Raw genomic sequence first — 16,887 nt, 5'->3', positions numbered from 1 at the left:
TCATCCATAAAGGTTAGAGAAAAGCCACAGGAAGAGAAAACACTTAGAAACATCTATAAGGGACAGAAGAACAATCCTTCTGAAAGGAAACTGATTATAAGGATGTACTCACTAGTCAAGACTCAGGAGCACATGCCCACATCACAGGGCAAGGACTTAGGCTATGCATTTTATAAACAAACCCACAAAACAGTGCTGTATTCGGAACTCCTACAAGGAATTCCATAGAACCTCGCAGCTGCAAGTGGTCACAGAGACACAACACAGTGGCTAAGAGCAGGGGGCCCTAGAGCCAGGCTGCCACATCCTGGTCCCAGCACCTACCAGTGGGATGACCCGGGCAGGTTAACGTCTGTCTCTACCTCGGCCTGTAAGGTTACAAAACGGTGTCCCGTGCTTTTGTTTCAAGGGTTAACTCAAACCGTGCACACTGGCTTCATTAGTCACTACCTGTGGCTCAGCTCCCGGGACCTCAAACTCATTGCCCCTCAGAGAAGGAAATGAGTAAGCATGCGACAGCCGCCACAGGTGAGAAGCCACAGGGACAGGTGATGCCCGAGACAAACCAGAGGGTCTGTCTGTGCCTTTTCCAAGACGCTCTTTCAAAGGTCTTTCAAAGGTCAGACGCTAAGCCACTCACCTGCCGGCCAAATGCCAGCTGCCAGTTTGCAATCCCCGACTTCTAAACAGGCCTCATCGGTGAAATGAGGAGAAAACCAAGACCCCAAAAGGGTACGTGTTTGCTGCCTGGCCCCACAGACATCAAGAGACTAACAGCCCCGTTCTTCCAGTGCCATTTCACGCTCAAAAAGGAAAAGGGAAATGAAACTAGAGGGCTGGCAGCATGTGGCCAGATACAGGAAGGCACCTGAGGCATACAGGCAAAGATGGCCTTCGGAGAGGGAGAAATCAGGAAGTTGGTGGTAGAAGGGCAGAAAAAATGAAAGCAAACTGGGAGCAGCTTGAGGAAGAGGCGGCGACATCCTGAGAAGACAGACCCCAAAGAGCCGCACCGAGAAGAGGACACTTGGTTGGTTTCATGAAAAAGAGGAAAAGGAAGAAGAGGGACAAGGCGTAAATCCAGAATCATTGGAAAAGGATGCTGAATGCGTCCCGAGGGCGTTCATAAGTCACAGCCTTGCTCCCTAGCACCCGAGAAGTGAGCTACCATGGTCCTTGTATAGAAAAGAAGGCATGGTGGCCTTCGGGTCAGTAAATTGTCACTTGACTTCAGAGTGAGGAAGAAGAGCTGAGATTTTTAAAAATCCTATGGGTTTGTTTGTGTTTTTGTTTACTGAATCTGGCAACCCTATCTGGTTCCCAAGTCTCTCTCCATTATACCAAGTTCTCTCAAAGAACCCTGGGGTGGAAAAAAAAACAGAAAGAAGTTAACTGAATAAATTGAAAGGAAGAATAATTCATGCAGGTAGCCTAATGGAGAATGCTAATCTGCAACACATAAAGTTAAAAGCTTAAAAACAAAAACGGTGAGCAGTGAAGCCCAGAGGAATTTGAGAACTAGAGAATGAAGACACTGGACTTAGGAAAAGCATTGCCTGACTGCATCACCCATCAGGTACCAATGACCCAGAGCAGCAAGACTCTGGGCCAAGTAAGAACCAACAACAACAAAGAATTTAATGGGAAGGCATTCAAAGAAGATTTGGAGGGAGGCAGCAAGAAACCAAAGACTCCTCATAGTCTTGGCTAGAGCCTCATCTCCCTGGTGGGCAGATGGCAGCCAAAGGGCTAAGGGCATTCCTGGGTTCAAGGTAGCTTACTTCACCTTTACAATGCCAGCTGAGTCCCTGAATTACACAAACTGTCTTCCTTCCCCCTCTCATCAAACCAAATGCCTTCACACCAGGACAACAAAACCACAACACACTCCTAGTGAGAAGCATGTTCTTTCAACCCTCAGCGAGTCCCAAGGCTACCATTCCCATCACTAGAGAAGTCCAGAGCCAAGAAGAAGAAAAGGGGTCACACCCAGCTGGTGTGGCTCCCCGTGGTTGAGCACCAAACTATGAACCAGGAGGTCATGGTTCGATTCCCAGTCAGGGCACATGCTGGGGTTGTGGGCTCGAGCCCCAGTAGGGGATGTGCAGGAGGCAGCCAATCCATGATTCCCTCCCATCATTGATGTTTCCATCTCTCCCTTCCTTCCTCTTTCTGAAATCAATAAAAACATTTTTTTTTAAAGCGGTCACTTGAGGAGTCCACTGGCAAACAGACCTGTCCCTGGCTCACAAGTGGGACTGTCCTTCTGTCACTGGGGTACTGAAAGGGCAAAAGTCGGCCAATTTCAAAGACGTTCACGTTTTGGTTTCTCCAGACCAGCAGTTAAGCAGAAGTGGTATTTGTGTTCTCAGCCATCCAAGTCCACCCCCTCTGGAATCCACACCCCCATGAAACAGTGTCAAAAGTCACACGACACAGAAGCGGGCTTCGACTGGCTGCTGCCCACAGTGCTAAAGACAGGAAACCGGGAAAAGGCACACGTTGGCTCTTTTTCCCCCAAGAAATAATGGAAAGAGCCCTGAAACCGACCCACAAGGGGGGAAAAATGGATCTTTTAGGAAACATGTTTGCCTCCTGCTGTCCTATTACTTTTACAGGGCCACACAGGCTGGTTTGATCCTGACTCACCAAACCCTAGGATATCGGCCGAGTTCCCAGGCATCCCCAAGTGCCAGAGAATGCAGGGCCTGAGCAGGGCTGCAGGGCTGCCCAGCCTGAGGTCTCCGGAGAACTTGGTGCTTGCTGCCTCCACCGCCCCCTCTCAGCTTTCTAGACCTTATTTTGCTGCCATCATCTTATAGGATAATCAAGAACCGTTTTGATTTTAAAATACATTTTGAAGAATAATAGAAAGGATTGGTTAGTGATCATCTTTAATATCATTTCCTACAGAGTAATTCGCAACCAAAATACTTTGATGTGTATTGTCTCATTTGATTCCCGTAACAACAGTGGGATAGAGACAAGACTGGTATTAACCCTAAAGGCTGTAGTGGTTTTTTGGTTTTTTTTTTATGTTTATTGATTTTAAAGATAGAAGAAGGCAGAGAGGAAGGGAAGAGAGAGGGAGAGAGAAACATCAATGTGAGAAAAAAACATCGATTGGTTGCTTCTGGTACCTGTCCTGACTAGGGATCGTACCCACAACCTACATATGTGCCCTGACCGGGAATCAAACCGGCAACCTTTCAACACTCCAACCAAGTGAGCCACTTGGCCAGGACAAAACTGTAGTTTTAACAGGTTAAGTCTGCTGAGGCTTAAAGACCCTGATTACCATATAACTTGGCTGGTAAGGTAGCCAGAACCTAATTACCTGGAGCCTATGCTCTATAGGCCCCATGCCCACTGCTGTGCCACACTCCTCTCACACCGTCCCAATGCCCACAATCAACACTGAGGGGAGGGGGCGGGGCTACTCGGGGGCAGAGGCTAAAACTGAACAACTCCACAGACTGTCATGCAGTGGAATACTGCACAGCAATAAAAAAGAATTACTCCTACATGCAACAACATGGGTACAGTGTAATATTAATAAATGAACTAGGATAACTAATCAAAGAATCTACACACACACAAAAATACATTCTCTATAAAGCCACTTCTAAGAGGTTCAAAAATAAGCAAAATGAAATCTATAGTGATAGAAGTCAGAACAAGGTTACTTTTGGGGAGATAATGCCTGAAACAAAGCACAGGGCAGCTTTGGGGGGAGAGGGGTTGCTGGTGACCTGTATATCGACAGGGTTGATGATTCCATTCATTTGTCAATTTATGGCACACTTTTCAATAAATGTGCACGTGCAAAGCTTGTGTACTTTACTGACTGTTATACTCCGTTAGAAGAGTTTATAAATAGTCAACCTGGGAACTTCCCAAAATAAACTCTTCAAACTTTATTGAGCAGCTACTGGGTTAAGGCTGTGGAAAAATGCAAATGACCCTACCAATGGCAGGCTTTTCACGTTCCAGTCACCAGCCTAGGTACCATCAACACTGCCTACATCCAAATCCTGTCCTACACTTACTGTGACTGACAGGCTGCTGAGACTCCTAACCCTCATTTCTTCATCTGTGATGTGGAGACCGCAAAGTGTTGTGTGACAAAGAAATGAATCCCTAAACACAATGTGTTTAGATCTCTACCAGGCACACAGCAAGACGGTAGTATGTAGCCATCATTATCATGGAGTAAGACAGATCATCTTATGGCTGATATATGACAAAGTCTCTGTCTTCAAATAGTTTAGAAGGAAAACATCTGCAGTAAGCAGCCAGAGTGGATCATTACAGTGCCTCTACATGCCATTACTCCCCTGCCCCCTGTCCCCTCCTCTGTAGTTAGCCCCTGGATGGAGCCTGGTCCCTGGTCTCCTCCCCATTTTATTTCTTTCCCACATTCAGGTCCTGCCTGAGTCAGGGAGGCATGCCCCCTCCTGCCACGACCCCCACCCCCATCTTCCTCTAGATTAACTTCAACTTATCCTTCAGGTTTTAGCTTGATAACCACCTCAGGAGAGAAACAGCCCTCGTTGACTATGATCCCAGCTCCTCAGATACAGTCTCATCCCAGTTCTCACCTGTGGCATTCTGTCTGGCATACAGCAGGTGATCAATACATGTTTTGAAAAAAAATCCACTATTACTATGCAGGTTGGACTATTTTTAAACAGAGGTTATAACATAAGTAGTCCAAAGAGACTGGTTCCAGACTGGGATGGGAGCCCAGAGGCTGTGCTATAAGCAGAGAGGGCAACCCACTGGGCTTCACTGGGCAGGGAGGGGCAGGGGTCGAAGAGACCAAGGCCCAGTACTGGAGGAAGACAGAGCCCGCTCAGGGCACACAGGCTGTCCCCCAGGCACTGAAGGCACCCTGCCCATCATTGTTTCTTTCCCGAGGCAGGGAGACTGCTGCCCTGGAAAGCCTCCCTGGGGCCTGGCATCCTGAGAATTTGCTGTGGTGATAGGACAGCCATGATGCTGACTAAAGGAATAGAACAGTGGGGAAGCAACTAAGAGGAAAATGCCCACAAGATAAAGATAAACCTGCTCATAAATTAATTTCTATCCCATCTTCTCACAGGCTGTGTAGCCTCATGCTTAAGCACTGAGGCCAGACCTGGGTTCAAATTCCAGCCACAAGTTAAATAACCTCTCTGGGCCTAAATTTATAAGATTGTATTAATGGATAACATCAGTAACACAGGATGGTGGTGAGATTACATAAGAAGATATATGCAAGCCCCTCCCAATAGAACCTATCCCACAGTACACACTGGGTAAACACTGCTGTTATCACAGCAACACAAAATAATGTGGAAGTGGAGCAATGCTGGTAAATAAGAAGTATTCTTCACTACTTCAAGCTTTTCTTTTCTCCAAACTTTCTTAAATTAAGGTATATTCAAAATGCTATAGAGGAAATTAAATGCTTACAACACATTTCTTAAAAAAAGAAAAAGCAACCATTAGATATTCGGTCTTAGAAATATCTCTTGTCCAGGAGGACAAGTCCTCACTGTGGATTATGCCTATCAGTGTTCTGCACATCTGGGTGCTTACTCTAAATGCAAATTAGAAAGGAAAAAAAAGGTAGAAAACCAGGGTTGGGGTGCCATACATGTATGCTAAAGACAACAAAGAACCAGATGCGTGATAGCCAAAAAGCAATAAAAAATTAAGCTGGAGCAAGATATCAAAAGCACTTTAATTAAAATGCTTTAGGTACAAATTCCTAACTTTTAACATCAGAGCACTAAAAAGCAGGTAGCTATTTCTGTAGAGCAGAAAAGAAAAACATTAAATCACTAGGGATAGAGTTACCAGGGGCGGGAGGTAGTGGGAAATGAAGAGATGTTGTTGAATCAAGACAGAGGTTCTGGTTGGGATGATGAAAAACTTCTGGAACTGGATAGTGGTGATGGTTGCCCAACACTGTGAATGTACTTAATGCTACTAAATTGTATACTTAAAAATGGTTAAAATGGTCATTTTATTTGTGTATACTTTACCGTCATTTTTTAAATCACACGCAAAAAAGTCACTGACCCTATTCTCTGGGACCTAAGGTACTTCTCGATAATAAGCTACATGCATTCAAGTTTCAAAATGATGTGACATAGTTCATATACTTTCCAAAACCCATGGCACCTTATCAAGTAGTGATTTGAACCTAACTAAATCCAAACATCTACGTTATGGCATATACACTTAAAAGTGTACTCTTTGGTTAGCCGGGATATTTATATTATCTAGCCGATTTTCCCCCCTCAAATTTTAGTGTTTCTATAATCAGGAGCTACTAAATGAAGCAGCAACACAATGTTTTGACTCCCAGCAAACGCCTTTGTTTAAATAAATTAAGGCCTGTCCAACGAAGAACCGAAAAAACAACAACAAAAAAACCTCAATAGAATAGAAGTTATTATTTGAGTTGGTATCTTACTTAGGACAACTGGGAAAAAAAATCACCACTTACATGCAAACGATTTCATGAGCCTAGAAGCTCTTTCTAAACACCAAATAAATTATTTTTCTCAAGATTATTTTAGCCCTTCTAATTCAGTCTCCGAACGCTGATAACACTGAAGACTCTGTTCACTTATGACAGCAACACGTGAAGTGCTTAATGCGGGCACAAGATTTCTAGGAACTCACTTTAGCTCACCCATACTCCACGTTGCTCTCATTCTTTCGCTTTCCTCTTTCCTTCTATGGAAAACTTTTTTGAATTATGACCTATGTCTGGCTGAATATCTCAACTCTGCTCTGGGGCACGAGTGGCCTCATTTGATCCCAAGTGCCCTGAGATGCCCTGGAGGGCATTAACCAGATCACTCCGGCCACACACCTGGCACCTAAGGCTGATTTGATCTGGAACAGATGCGCGGAAGATTATCCTGTCAATCAACACTGCTTGCAAACACACACACACACACACACACACACACACACACACACACACACGGCATTTAAAAGTGCCCGTAAATTAGTATGGGCAATTTTTAACATAAGAAGTCTTGAAAACTCTGGTCCATGCAACAACATTCTGTGAAAGGAACGTGGGTGGGGCCCAGAGTGTGACAGAAATAGAGGAAAAACCACCTAGATCATTTCAATCTGCAGGCAGATGTAAATCATGACATTAAAACATCAATGGCCTCTCTTTTCATCCCTCACCACATAAAAAAGAAAATTAAAAACAAACAAAAGCCTCCCAGGCCACCTCGACACAGACAAATTGAGCAACAGCTCTCCCTATCTCTGCCTCACAAAATAAACTACAAGCTCATTAAACTGAGTGAATATGATACATTGTTTTCCTTAAAGATATTCATAAAGCAGACGAGCCTCACTTCGGAAGGTGGAAGGTAATGGCCCTCCCTGGGCACCCCTTCAGGAGCATGCCTGAACTTCCTTTCTTGCTTCCACTTATATGTGGGTTATCTCTGTCCTTCGTGACTCTCACGGCTGGAAAATGCTGGAGGAGAAGGGAGGCCGTTCCCTCTATTCTGCATTCCCTACAGCACCCAGCCAGGGCCAAGCTGAATGAAAGTCAAGTGCAGTCCTTGGTAGGCTGCTGGAGAAGCCCGTACATTCCTCCCGAATATTTCGGAGGATCTGGCACACAGTCAGCCCTTCATAAGTACTTGTAGGTTGAATCCTGCTTATTTCGGGCTGTATTTGTCACATACCAATTTGTGCCTTACTGAGGAGGCAAGGAGAGGGGGAGAAAAAAAAATCACAGAAAATTTCCCAGCATTAAACCATGTGAGTATTATAATAAATTTTAATCACTAAACTTAACTCCCACCCCTCCCACCCACCCCTAATGCATAAGATCTAAGAACCAACAAGGAGTTAAACCTAGATAACCATCAACCAAACTATTAACTCTCTGTTTTAGCATTCTTCTCCCTAGAAAAGAACACCTATACAAAGTGAGTTTGCAATGTACTGGTATGAACACTGGGATAAAATTCACAGTTGTGAGCTTGACAGCCATAAAACAAAACAAAACAAAACAAAACAAAACAAAACAAACAAAAAAAAAAAACAAAAAAAACCAACCTTGGGGAAGTTAAGAAGAATCTGCAAGTTAGCACCACTCCAAGATCCTGACGATTAGAAATTCTTTCCAGAGCATTAGTTTCCCTGTCAAGAAAATTTCAACCACCAGCAAGCAGGAACACACTGAACCTGCGAACAGTCACTTCCCGGGCTTTGACAATGATGCAATCTATCTAAAAGCAACTGCATTGTAATCGAAAACAAAGAGCAACACCTTACCCACAGAGGGGAAAAGTATGGGGGGGAACAAGGAAGATGATTGTTACTCCTCTGCTCCTCCAGGTTGGAGTTTAAAAGCTCAGATTAGCATTTCTAGCTGTAATTGCAGTTAGCTCCGCTTGAGGCTGTATGTGGCGCTACAGCAATCTACCAAACTCCACTCTGCAGGCCACAGTGGACATCTACAAGGAGTCAGCAAGTCTCCTCAAATTTGCAGATACTCCCTCAAATGGAGCTTCAGGTACTTGCACTGATACATCCCCTCTATCACAGTTCATAATTGTATCCCAGAGGCGGCTGTGGGGCATTTCAACATAAAAAAAAAAAATCATAAGAAACGCCTGGAGTGATCTGTCACCATGGCAAAACTGAAGTGGCAAATCTTAACACTTTCAACAGTCACTTCTTCCCCTAAGCCAGGGGTGGGGAACCTTTTTTCTGCCAAGGGCCATTTGGATATTTATAACATCATTCACGGCCACACAACATTAGCCTGCTGTATCTGGTCAAACATTTAGTTAACTCGCCCCTGTCGCCTTGGCAGGGCCAGACCAAACGATTTTGTGGGCCTTATACAGCCCTCGGGCCGGACGTTCCCCACCCCTGCTAAGCTTTACTCAGAAACCCTCAGAAAGGTGAACCTGAAGACACTGTCCCCTTCCAAAGGTGAAATGTATCACCAGCATCTAGACAAGCCTCTGGTATATGCTACAAGGTAGCCTACATCACCCATGGTTAGAAGGCAGGGCCTTGGGGCACACGCTGATTTCACTGGTCCCCCAAAGTATACAGTGTATCCACTCATCCATCCAATCTGTTCAACCAACCAGTTATGGAGAAGATGGTGCTTGCGTGCTGTTGTTGACACATGCATGGGAGTGACCCTATGAACATAAGTCAGGAGACAGCATCAGCACCCTCACCCCAGTAAAAAAAGAACAAAAACACCCCATCACCCAATGCCTCTGGAGTCAACCCTAATACTCTATCACACCCAGGCACTGAGGAACGGGAGTGAATGGACATAAAACCCAGTGTGTGGCTGGCAAAGAGACAGTGTTAGCGTACACTGCGGGGGGGGGGGGGGGGGGGGGGGCGGGGGGAACAGTCCACTTCAGTGGTTCTCAGCCTTCCCAATGCCGCGACCCTTTAATACAGTTCCTCATGTTGTGATGACCCCCAACCATAAAATTATTCTCGTTGCTACTTCATAACTGCATAACTGTAATTTTGCTAGTTATGAATTGTAATGTAAATATCTGATGTGCAGGATGTATTTTCATTGGTACAAACTGAACATAATTAAAGCATAGTGATTAATCACAAAAGCACTATGTAATTATATATGCGTTTTCCTGTGTTTTCCGATGGTCTTCGGCGACCCCTGTGAAAGGATCGTTCGACCCCCAAAGGGGTCGCGACCCACAGGTTGAGAACCGCTGGTCTACTTGGATTTCCAAGATAAATGGGAGGGGAGAAGTAGGAAGAACAGTAAGGGCACGAGGTACAGCCTAGAGGAGCCAGAGAAACCTGCTACAATTAATTCCAGGAACTAGCCGTGAAGCCCGGTGAGAGCTTCCAATGTGAGGGGTGCGTCTGTAAAGTAAGCACAGCCAGCTCATGCAGAGTCGGGTACACCTCCAGAATGGTTACGGGGATCCAGAGCGCCATGGGGAGCCCCTGAAAGCTTTAAAGCGAGCAATGCCTGCTTCAGATTTTTGCTTTAGACCAGTCTCTCTGGTCTTGAACAAGAGTTACCACAAACCAGATACTGGTGATTCTCTGAACTATTCCCCACACCCAGCAAAATAAATAAGGAGAACACTGTAAAAGACTGTCACCACCTACTCTAAAGTTTTGTTTTTTGGCAACCAAATACAAATAGATTATATGAAACACACAGAAGGAACCTACAAATGTGAAGAACTTTAACTGCAGAAGAAATCCAAGAATAGCCTCTCTTTAGGAAGAGTGAACTTGCATACAATTAGACCTATCCGGTCATACTTTTTTCAATGTTGTGTCTAAAGCGGGGTGTTTCGATAAAAATCTAAGGATTTTTTCAAACAAGAAAAAAGACACACAATATACCTTTGTATAAGAGCAATGTTGATCTCCTATCTTCAGAGAATCTGCCAAAATGAAGTCTTAAAAATGGAAAATGGTGTATTGGGCTTCCAGAATAAGTAATCCAAAATCCAAAACATTAACTGTATATGGTGGGCTTTTTCTGGTTAATGAAATCATTACACTGCTGATATTCAAAATAGCCAGGTTTTTCTAATCATGCCATACCAACATGTTTTTCTACTGTAACTTCCAAATACCTTTGTATTTCTGCAAACTTCTATAATGAAGGACTAATTTTATGGTAAGAAAGATATTTAAATACTAGTGACTTATAATAGGACTAGTGGCCCAGTGCACGAAATTCATGCAGGAGTGGGGGAGGAGGGGGAGGGGGGTGAGGGGAGTGTCCCTCAGCCCAGCCTGCACCCTCTCCAATCTGGGACCCCCTCAGTGGATGTCCGACTGTCGGTTTAGGCCCGATCCTAAACCGGCAGTCAGACATCCCTCTCGCAATCCAGGACCGCTGGCTCCTAACCATTCTCCTGCCTGCCTGCTTGCCCCCAACTGCCCCCCACCAGCCTGCTCACCCCCAACTGCCCCCCCCGCCAGCCTGCTCACCCCCAACTCCCCCCCGCTGGCCTGCTCACCCCCAACTGCCCCCCCTGCCGGCCTGATTGCCCCCAACTGCCCCCCCCCTGCCAGCCTGCTCACCCACAACTGTCCCCCCTCCCCCCGCTGGCCTAATCACCCACAACTGCCCTCCCCTCCTGGCCTGATTGCCTCTAACTGCCTCTGCCTCGTCTCCCGGTCTAATTAGCATATTACCCTTTTATTAGTATAGATTTTTCTTTTCAAAGGAAACACATGCTGAAGGTCTGAACCAGTCTAGAAAAGCATACTCTTTAGAGCAGCCGTCGCCAACAGGTGGTCCGCGGACCTCTGGTGCTCCGTGAGGTCCAAAAGGTTGGCAACTGCTGCTTGAGAGGACTAGCCATACCAGGTGTGAGGCCCTGGGTGTACTCTGAGAATACCAGCAACTAGTCCAGAACTTGGAAGCCATCCAATTACTCCCCAGAATTGCATTTCCTCACCTTCTCACAGACCACCACTCCTGGACACCCATCACTACACTGAATTAGATAACCTCCAATTTCCCCCCACAGTACAAACCACATGGATCTAGCCTAACATCTACAAGCTACTCAATAGGGTGACTGAGCAATTTTTGTTTGTTTATTTTCTCCACTCCAAAGAAGAAGTTATGGTCTATAATCAGCAGCCTGTTCCCACTCCTGATTTACGAGGGGAAATAGGAGAATCACTCAAAACAGTCCATTCCACCTCTAATTCACAGATAAAACACTAGGGGCAAGCTCTCACTCCCAGATGCCCTTTTGGACACGCATGAAGGGCCTCATCCATCCGATTCTTCCCCACAGGTGATGTTTACCTCTAAATGCTGAGAACACATGCCCATGAAACCAGTCCTTTACTAAACGGGTAGATTGAGCAGAATAAGCACTTACATACAAAAGAGACAGAGATGACCATTAGTTACAAGCTTCTATTGGCTATGGGCTTAAAAAAAAAATGAGGGCACAACAATGAGATACCACTACACATCTATTACAATATTCAAAATGCACAACACTGACTATTTCAAATGCTGTCAAGGATGTGGAGCAACAGGACTCTTTCATTGCTGGTGGGAATGCAAAAATAGTACAGCCACTTCAGAAAGACAGTTTGGCACTTTAACAAAATTAAAAGCACTCTTCCGTACAATCCAGTAACTGTGCTCCTTGCTATTTACCCAACTGAGCTGAAATTCCTGTCCACACAAAAACCAACACACTGGTGTTTATCGCAGCTTTATTCATCATTGCCAAAATCTGAAAGCAGCAAAGTCCTTCAGCAGGTAAGTGGGTAAATAAACTGTAGCACATTGAGATAATGGAATATTATTCTGTGCAAAAAAGAAATGAGCCATCAAGCCAGTAAAAAGACATGAAGGAAACCTAAATGTCTGTTACTAGATAAAGAAGCCATTCTGAAGAGGCTGCAATACTGTATGATTCTAACTCTATGACATTCTGGAAAGACAAAACTGTGGGGACAGTATAAAGAGCAGCAGTTGCCAGGGGTTAGGGAAGGATGGAAGGGCAGGGCATGGAGGATTTTTAGGGCACCATATCTGCCTAGTATAATACTAGTGGATACATGTCAGTATATATTTGGCCAAACCCACAGAATGTACAACACCAAGAGTGAACCCTAAGGTAAACTACGGACTTTGGGTGCTTACGATGTGTCAGTGCTGGTTCACTGATTATAACAAATGTACCACTTTGGCAGGGGATGTTGGAAATAGCGGGAGGGGGGGGAGGCAGGGCAGGGAGTACAGGGGAAATCTCTGTACCTTCCAATCAATTCTGCTGGGAACCCAAAGCTCCTCTAATAAATAAAGTCCATTAAAAACACACACACACACACACAAAAGAAGGCACCTCCCTCTTCTCCAGGGTGAGGCTGATGAGCCATGTATTTTCCTGATCAGATGCAGGGAAAAGAAAAGACCATCCATACACATCTTTGTGCTCATGAACATGCTAATTACTATTGTAACTAGAGGAACTAATAAGAAACAGGAAGGCAGCCCTGACCAGTTTGGCTCAGTGGATAGAGCATCGGCCTGCGGACTGAAAGGTCCCAGGTTCTATTCCAGTCAAGGGCATATACCTTGGTTGCGGGCACAACCCCAGTAGGGGGTGTGCAGGAGGCAGCTGTCCGATGTTTCTCTCTCATCAATGTTTCTAACTCTCTATCCCTCTCCCTTCCTCTCTGTAAAATATCAATAAAATATATATTAAAAAAAAAGAACCAGGAAGGCAAGTAATAGGATTATGGTTTCATCTTCACTTCACATTAACTAAAATTATTATTATTTTTTTTAATATTTTATTGATTTTTTACAGAGAGGAAGGGAGAGAGATAGAGAGTTAAAGACATCGATGAGAGAGAAACAACAATCAGCTGCCTCCTGCACATCTCCCACTGGGGATGTGCCCGCAACCCAGGTACATGCCCCTGACCGGAATCGAACCTGGGACCCTTCAGTCCGCAGGCTGATGCTCTATTCACTGAGCCAAACCGGTTTCGGCAACTAAAATTATTTTAAGTGAAAAAATCTAGCAAGGCCTCCACTTAACTGAATATCTTAGGTCTTGTCACAAACTTCCCAGGCAGCTCCAAGCAGGGTCTATGTTTAAATTAGAGTCGTCAGGGGTTGTACAGCTTAACCTTGACAAAAAAGACAACACAGTGTGGTACCAGGGACTACTTACATCCACAGACCCATTTCATGTAGCCACACATTCTGGGCCCTAGTTCAGTTAACAAAACTTTCAAAAGCTTAAAGGAACCTCTTCGCTGCATTTTGCCTTAGCAACACCTGCCAAGTACTCGAGAACCAAGTAAACCACAAGCACTTTTATTTGTCTCCCTAAATATATTCATCAGAGATTAAGGAAGAATTGAGAGGCTTCTAGTACTTGTAAGCTGTCATCTAAAATAATGTTTAAACTTTACTCATAAGGCCACAGAACATTTCACAAAGTACATTTGGTTGGATGTCAGTTTTAGTTGAAGGTAAGCGCTAAGAAATAAAGCCACCACCTCACACACGCTTCAAGCCAAGTGTTCAGAGGGCCTCTGATTTTATACACCAGGAATGAACATGTTTGTCCTTGCAAAACCAATGTGCTTGTGTACAACTTACAGACCTACTTATAATATGGTCAAGTGTCAAACAGATAACCCTTTCATAGCATCTCCACCCCGCATTCTCCCTCCCAAACTAACAAAAACAGCCTGAATTGCTCACTGTATGCAAGAGGCTAGAGATTCTGTTTCATGTAAGTTTTACTACTTTCCGTGGTTCACATTCTCCAAGAGACTAACCCTCTCATTTACTAACTCAAACATTAAATAAACTGCTTCCACCAACTTCGCCCTCTTCTCAAACCCTCACTCAGCAGACATCTCTCTTGGCCAAGAAAGCTACAGAGGAGGCCTGGAAGTGGCTGCCTATGGAAATTTCTCCCCCTTCCTACCAAAGGGGCAATTCAAGAATTTTACAGTTCCAATTCCATTCATGAGGACTGGATTTGACCATACTAAGTGTTTCTACAATCAATTTCTATCTAGGCTGCCAATCACACTGAAAGTTTGGTGGAAACCTGCTTTTCTAGGCTAATTCAGAACGTCATCCAGTTCCTGTGCATGACCTAGAGTTGGGGGAGCACACACACACACACTCACACGTAGACACTCATTCCTCCACTGAGGACTTTCCTGGCACATGGGCATCTACACTTGCCCCCACTTCATTCCCAGTGTGATCTTTGATCCACCTCCAAATCCGTATCTTTCTCCGTCTGAAGATTTGGTGTAGTCAGCTATTGTGCAGCAGCGATGGCAATTTTCCCCCTTGATTTCTTAACGCTTCCTTCTCTGCTCCTGGCTGGGAAACCGTTCTGATCTCAATAGGGTTGTCTGTATGGGGATTCTGCATGTTAATGATGCGGCTAGCAGACAGGGATGTTAGGTGAGATCCCTCGGTGTACTTTTTCCAGTTATGTTTTGTCTCATCACAGCTATAGGGGACTTTCTTAGACGCCTATGAGGGAGATCTATATCCCTAATCTTACCCCCTCTCCTTCGGGGGAGCCTCCGGGGACCAGGTGTTAAAAGGACAGCCTGTTCTCCTGTCAAGTATCTGGACTCAAAGGCAAAATACCCCCCAGGCACTTCACCACCAATGAAACAAACACACGTATGTGCATCTTGCTCAGCAAGGGAGTCGCTACCTTTCACGCTGGTTTCAGCCTGTCCAGGCTTCATACCCTTCACGGTGCAGACCAGGGTAAGATGCTGCATTCACGCGGCTGTACACCGCCTCTGCCGCCCCCCCGTCCTCACACCCTCCCCACCAAGGAAAGGACTTCCAACGGAGGTAGGAGCATCAGCTCCGGTGCCCGCCCTTCCCTCTCGATCCTGGCCAGAAAACTCCACTTCCCGGATTCCCGGCCACTCTCTCCCGCCCCCTCCCCGGCGATCCAGCCAGCGCCGTCCAGATGCCAGCCAAGTGCCCAGCCCAGCTGCGCACCCCCGCACCTCAAGCCAGGCCCCCGACACAGGCCCCAGCTTCCTCCCTCCTCCCTAGCGCAGGGCTCCCCAGATTCTGGAAGCACCCCTCAGGCACGCTAGTCCTGAAAAAGTCCCACCCCGCCCCCCCAGCCACGCCGCTAGCCTCCAGCTCTGCCCGGGAGGGGCCTCCGCCCCAGGGGTGAAAAGGGAACGTGAGTGGGTTGTCCCAGCAGCCTCCTCCCGTACCCCGAGCGGCGCCTGGCCCCCGGGGGAAGACAGACCCGCGTGGCCCCGAAGGGACACCTCCCTCTCCCCCACCCTCCGGAGGCCGGCAGGTCTCGACCGAGAGTGTGCTCGCTGCGGGACCCCGGGAACCTCGGGGAGAACCGGGGGCTGCCCGGGTCCTGGGACTGCCTCTCCCGGGGCGGGCGGAGGTTGGCGCTGCGGCGCGCCCCCGGGGGGCACTCACGATGGTCACGCTGGCTTTGCGCAGGTCGCGGTTCTCCTCCTGCAGCGCCTTGCACTTGAGTTTGTAGGTTTCCAGCTCGATCTTCAGCACCTTGTTCTCCTGCTGCAGCGAGGCCAGGCGGTTGGTGAGCTCCTCCAGGCGGAACGGCGAGATGACAATGCCCCCCGACTTCCCACCGCCGCCACCGCCGCCACCGCCGCCGCCGCCGCCCGAGGTCGACGAGCAAGACGACTGCATGGCGGCCGAGCTGCCGCTGTTGCCCCCTGCCCCGTCCGTGTCGCTCTCGCTGGCGCTGTCCGCCATGGCCGCGGCGGCTGGGGGAAGTAGGAGGAGCGGGAGGCGGCGGCGGCGGCGAAGGCTGGGCTGCGAATGAGTGGGCGCGGGGCGAGCGCAGGGGAGCGCCGAGCTGGGCGCCTGGCACCAGGGCGCAGACGCGGAGCGGCGGCGAGAGAAAGAGAGGGAGCTTCCCGCTGCCAAGGGACCGCCTCCGCCAGAGAACAGAGACCCCGCCCGGGCTCGGGCAGTACTGCACTGAGGCTCGCGGCCGCCGGCCCGGCGCGCTCAGGAGGCCGCCCCGCACAGCTAGCCGAGAGCTCGGGACCGGCCCGCCGCCGCCGCCACGGCCCGCCTCCAGGCGTCCGCCGGCGGGGCAGGGACGCGCGGGCGCGGGCGCGGCGGGGAAGCCAAGCCGACCTCCGCACCAGCTGCTCGCCGGCCGCACGTGTTCCGAGGGCGGGCCTCCGAGCCCCCTGATGGAAGCCCAAGGCCGCCCAGCCTCTTCCGGGCTCGCGCCCGCGCCTGGGAAAAGGAAACCCAACGCCCCGCTAGCCTTGCAGGTGCTGGGGACACGTGGAGAGGTCAGCCGGCCCCTGCCGCGTCGCGGCCCCGTC

At 47.6% G+C, this 16,887-nt stretch overlaps 1 protein-coding gene across 6 annotated transcripts in view; it reads right to left on the bottom strand.

Moving 5' to 3' along the window:
- CCDC6 (coiled-coil domain containing 6) overlaps window positions 1–16,448 on the bottom strand; it is a 107,331-nt gene extending 90,883 nt beyond the window's left edge. For all 6 annotated transcript variants that reach the window (XM_059662653.1, XM_059662654.1, XM_059662655.1 and 3 more), the window contains exon 1: window positions 15,998–16,448. In XM_059662653.1, coding sequence (XP_059518636.1) covers window positions 15,998–16,300 — 303 coding nt within the window. In that variant the 5' untranslated portion in view covers window positions 16,301–16,448. The remainder of the gene's footprint in view (window positions 1–15,997) is intronic.
- Between the last annotated feature and the right edge of the window lie 439 nt (window positions 16,449–16,887).

Source organism: Myotis daubentonii, chromosome 13, assembly GCF_963259705.1.
Source record: "Myotis daubentonii chromosome 13, mMyoDau2.1, whole genome shotgun sequence".
Classification (NCBI taxonomy): Eukaryota; Metazoa; Chordata; class Mammalia; order Chiroptera; family Vespertilionidae; genus Myotis; species Myotis daubentonii.
Note: the sequence above shows the minus strand (reverse complement) of the source record. Positions and strands in the feature narration are given on the sequence as shown.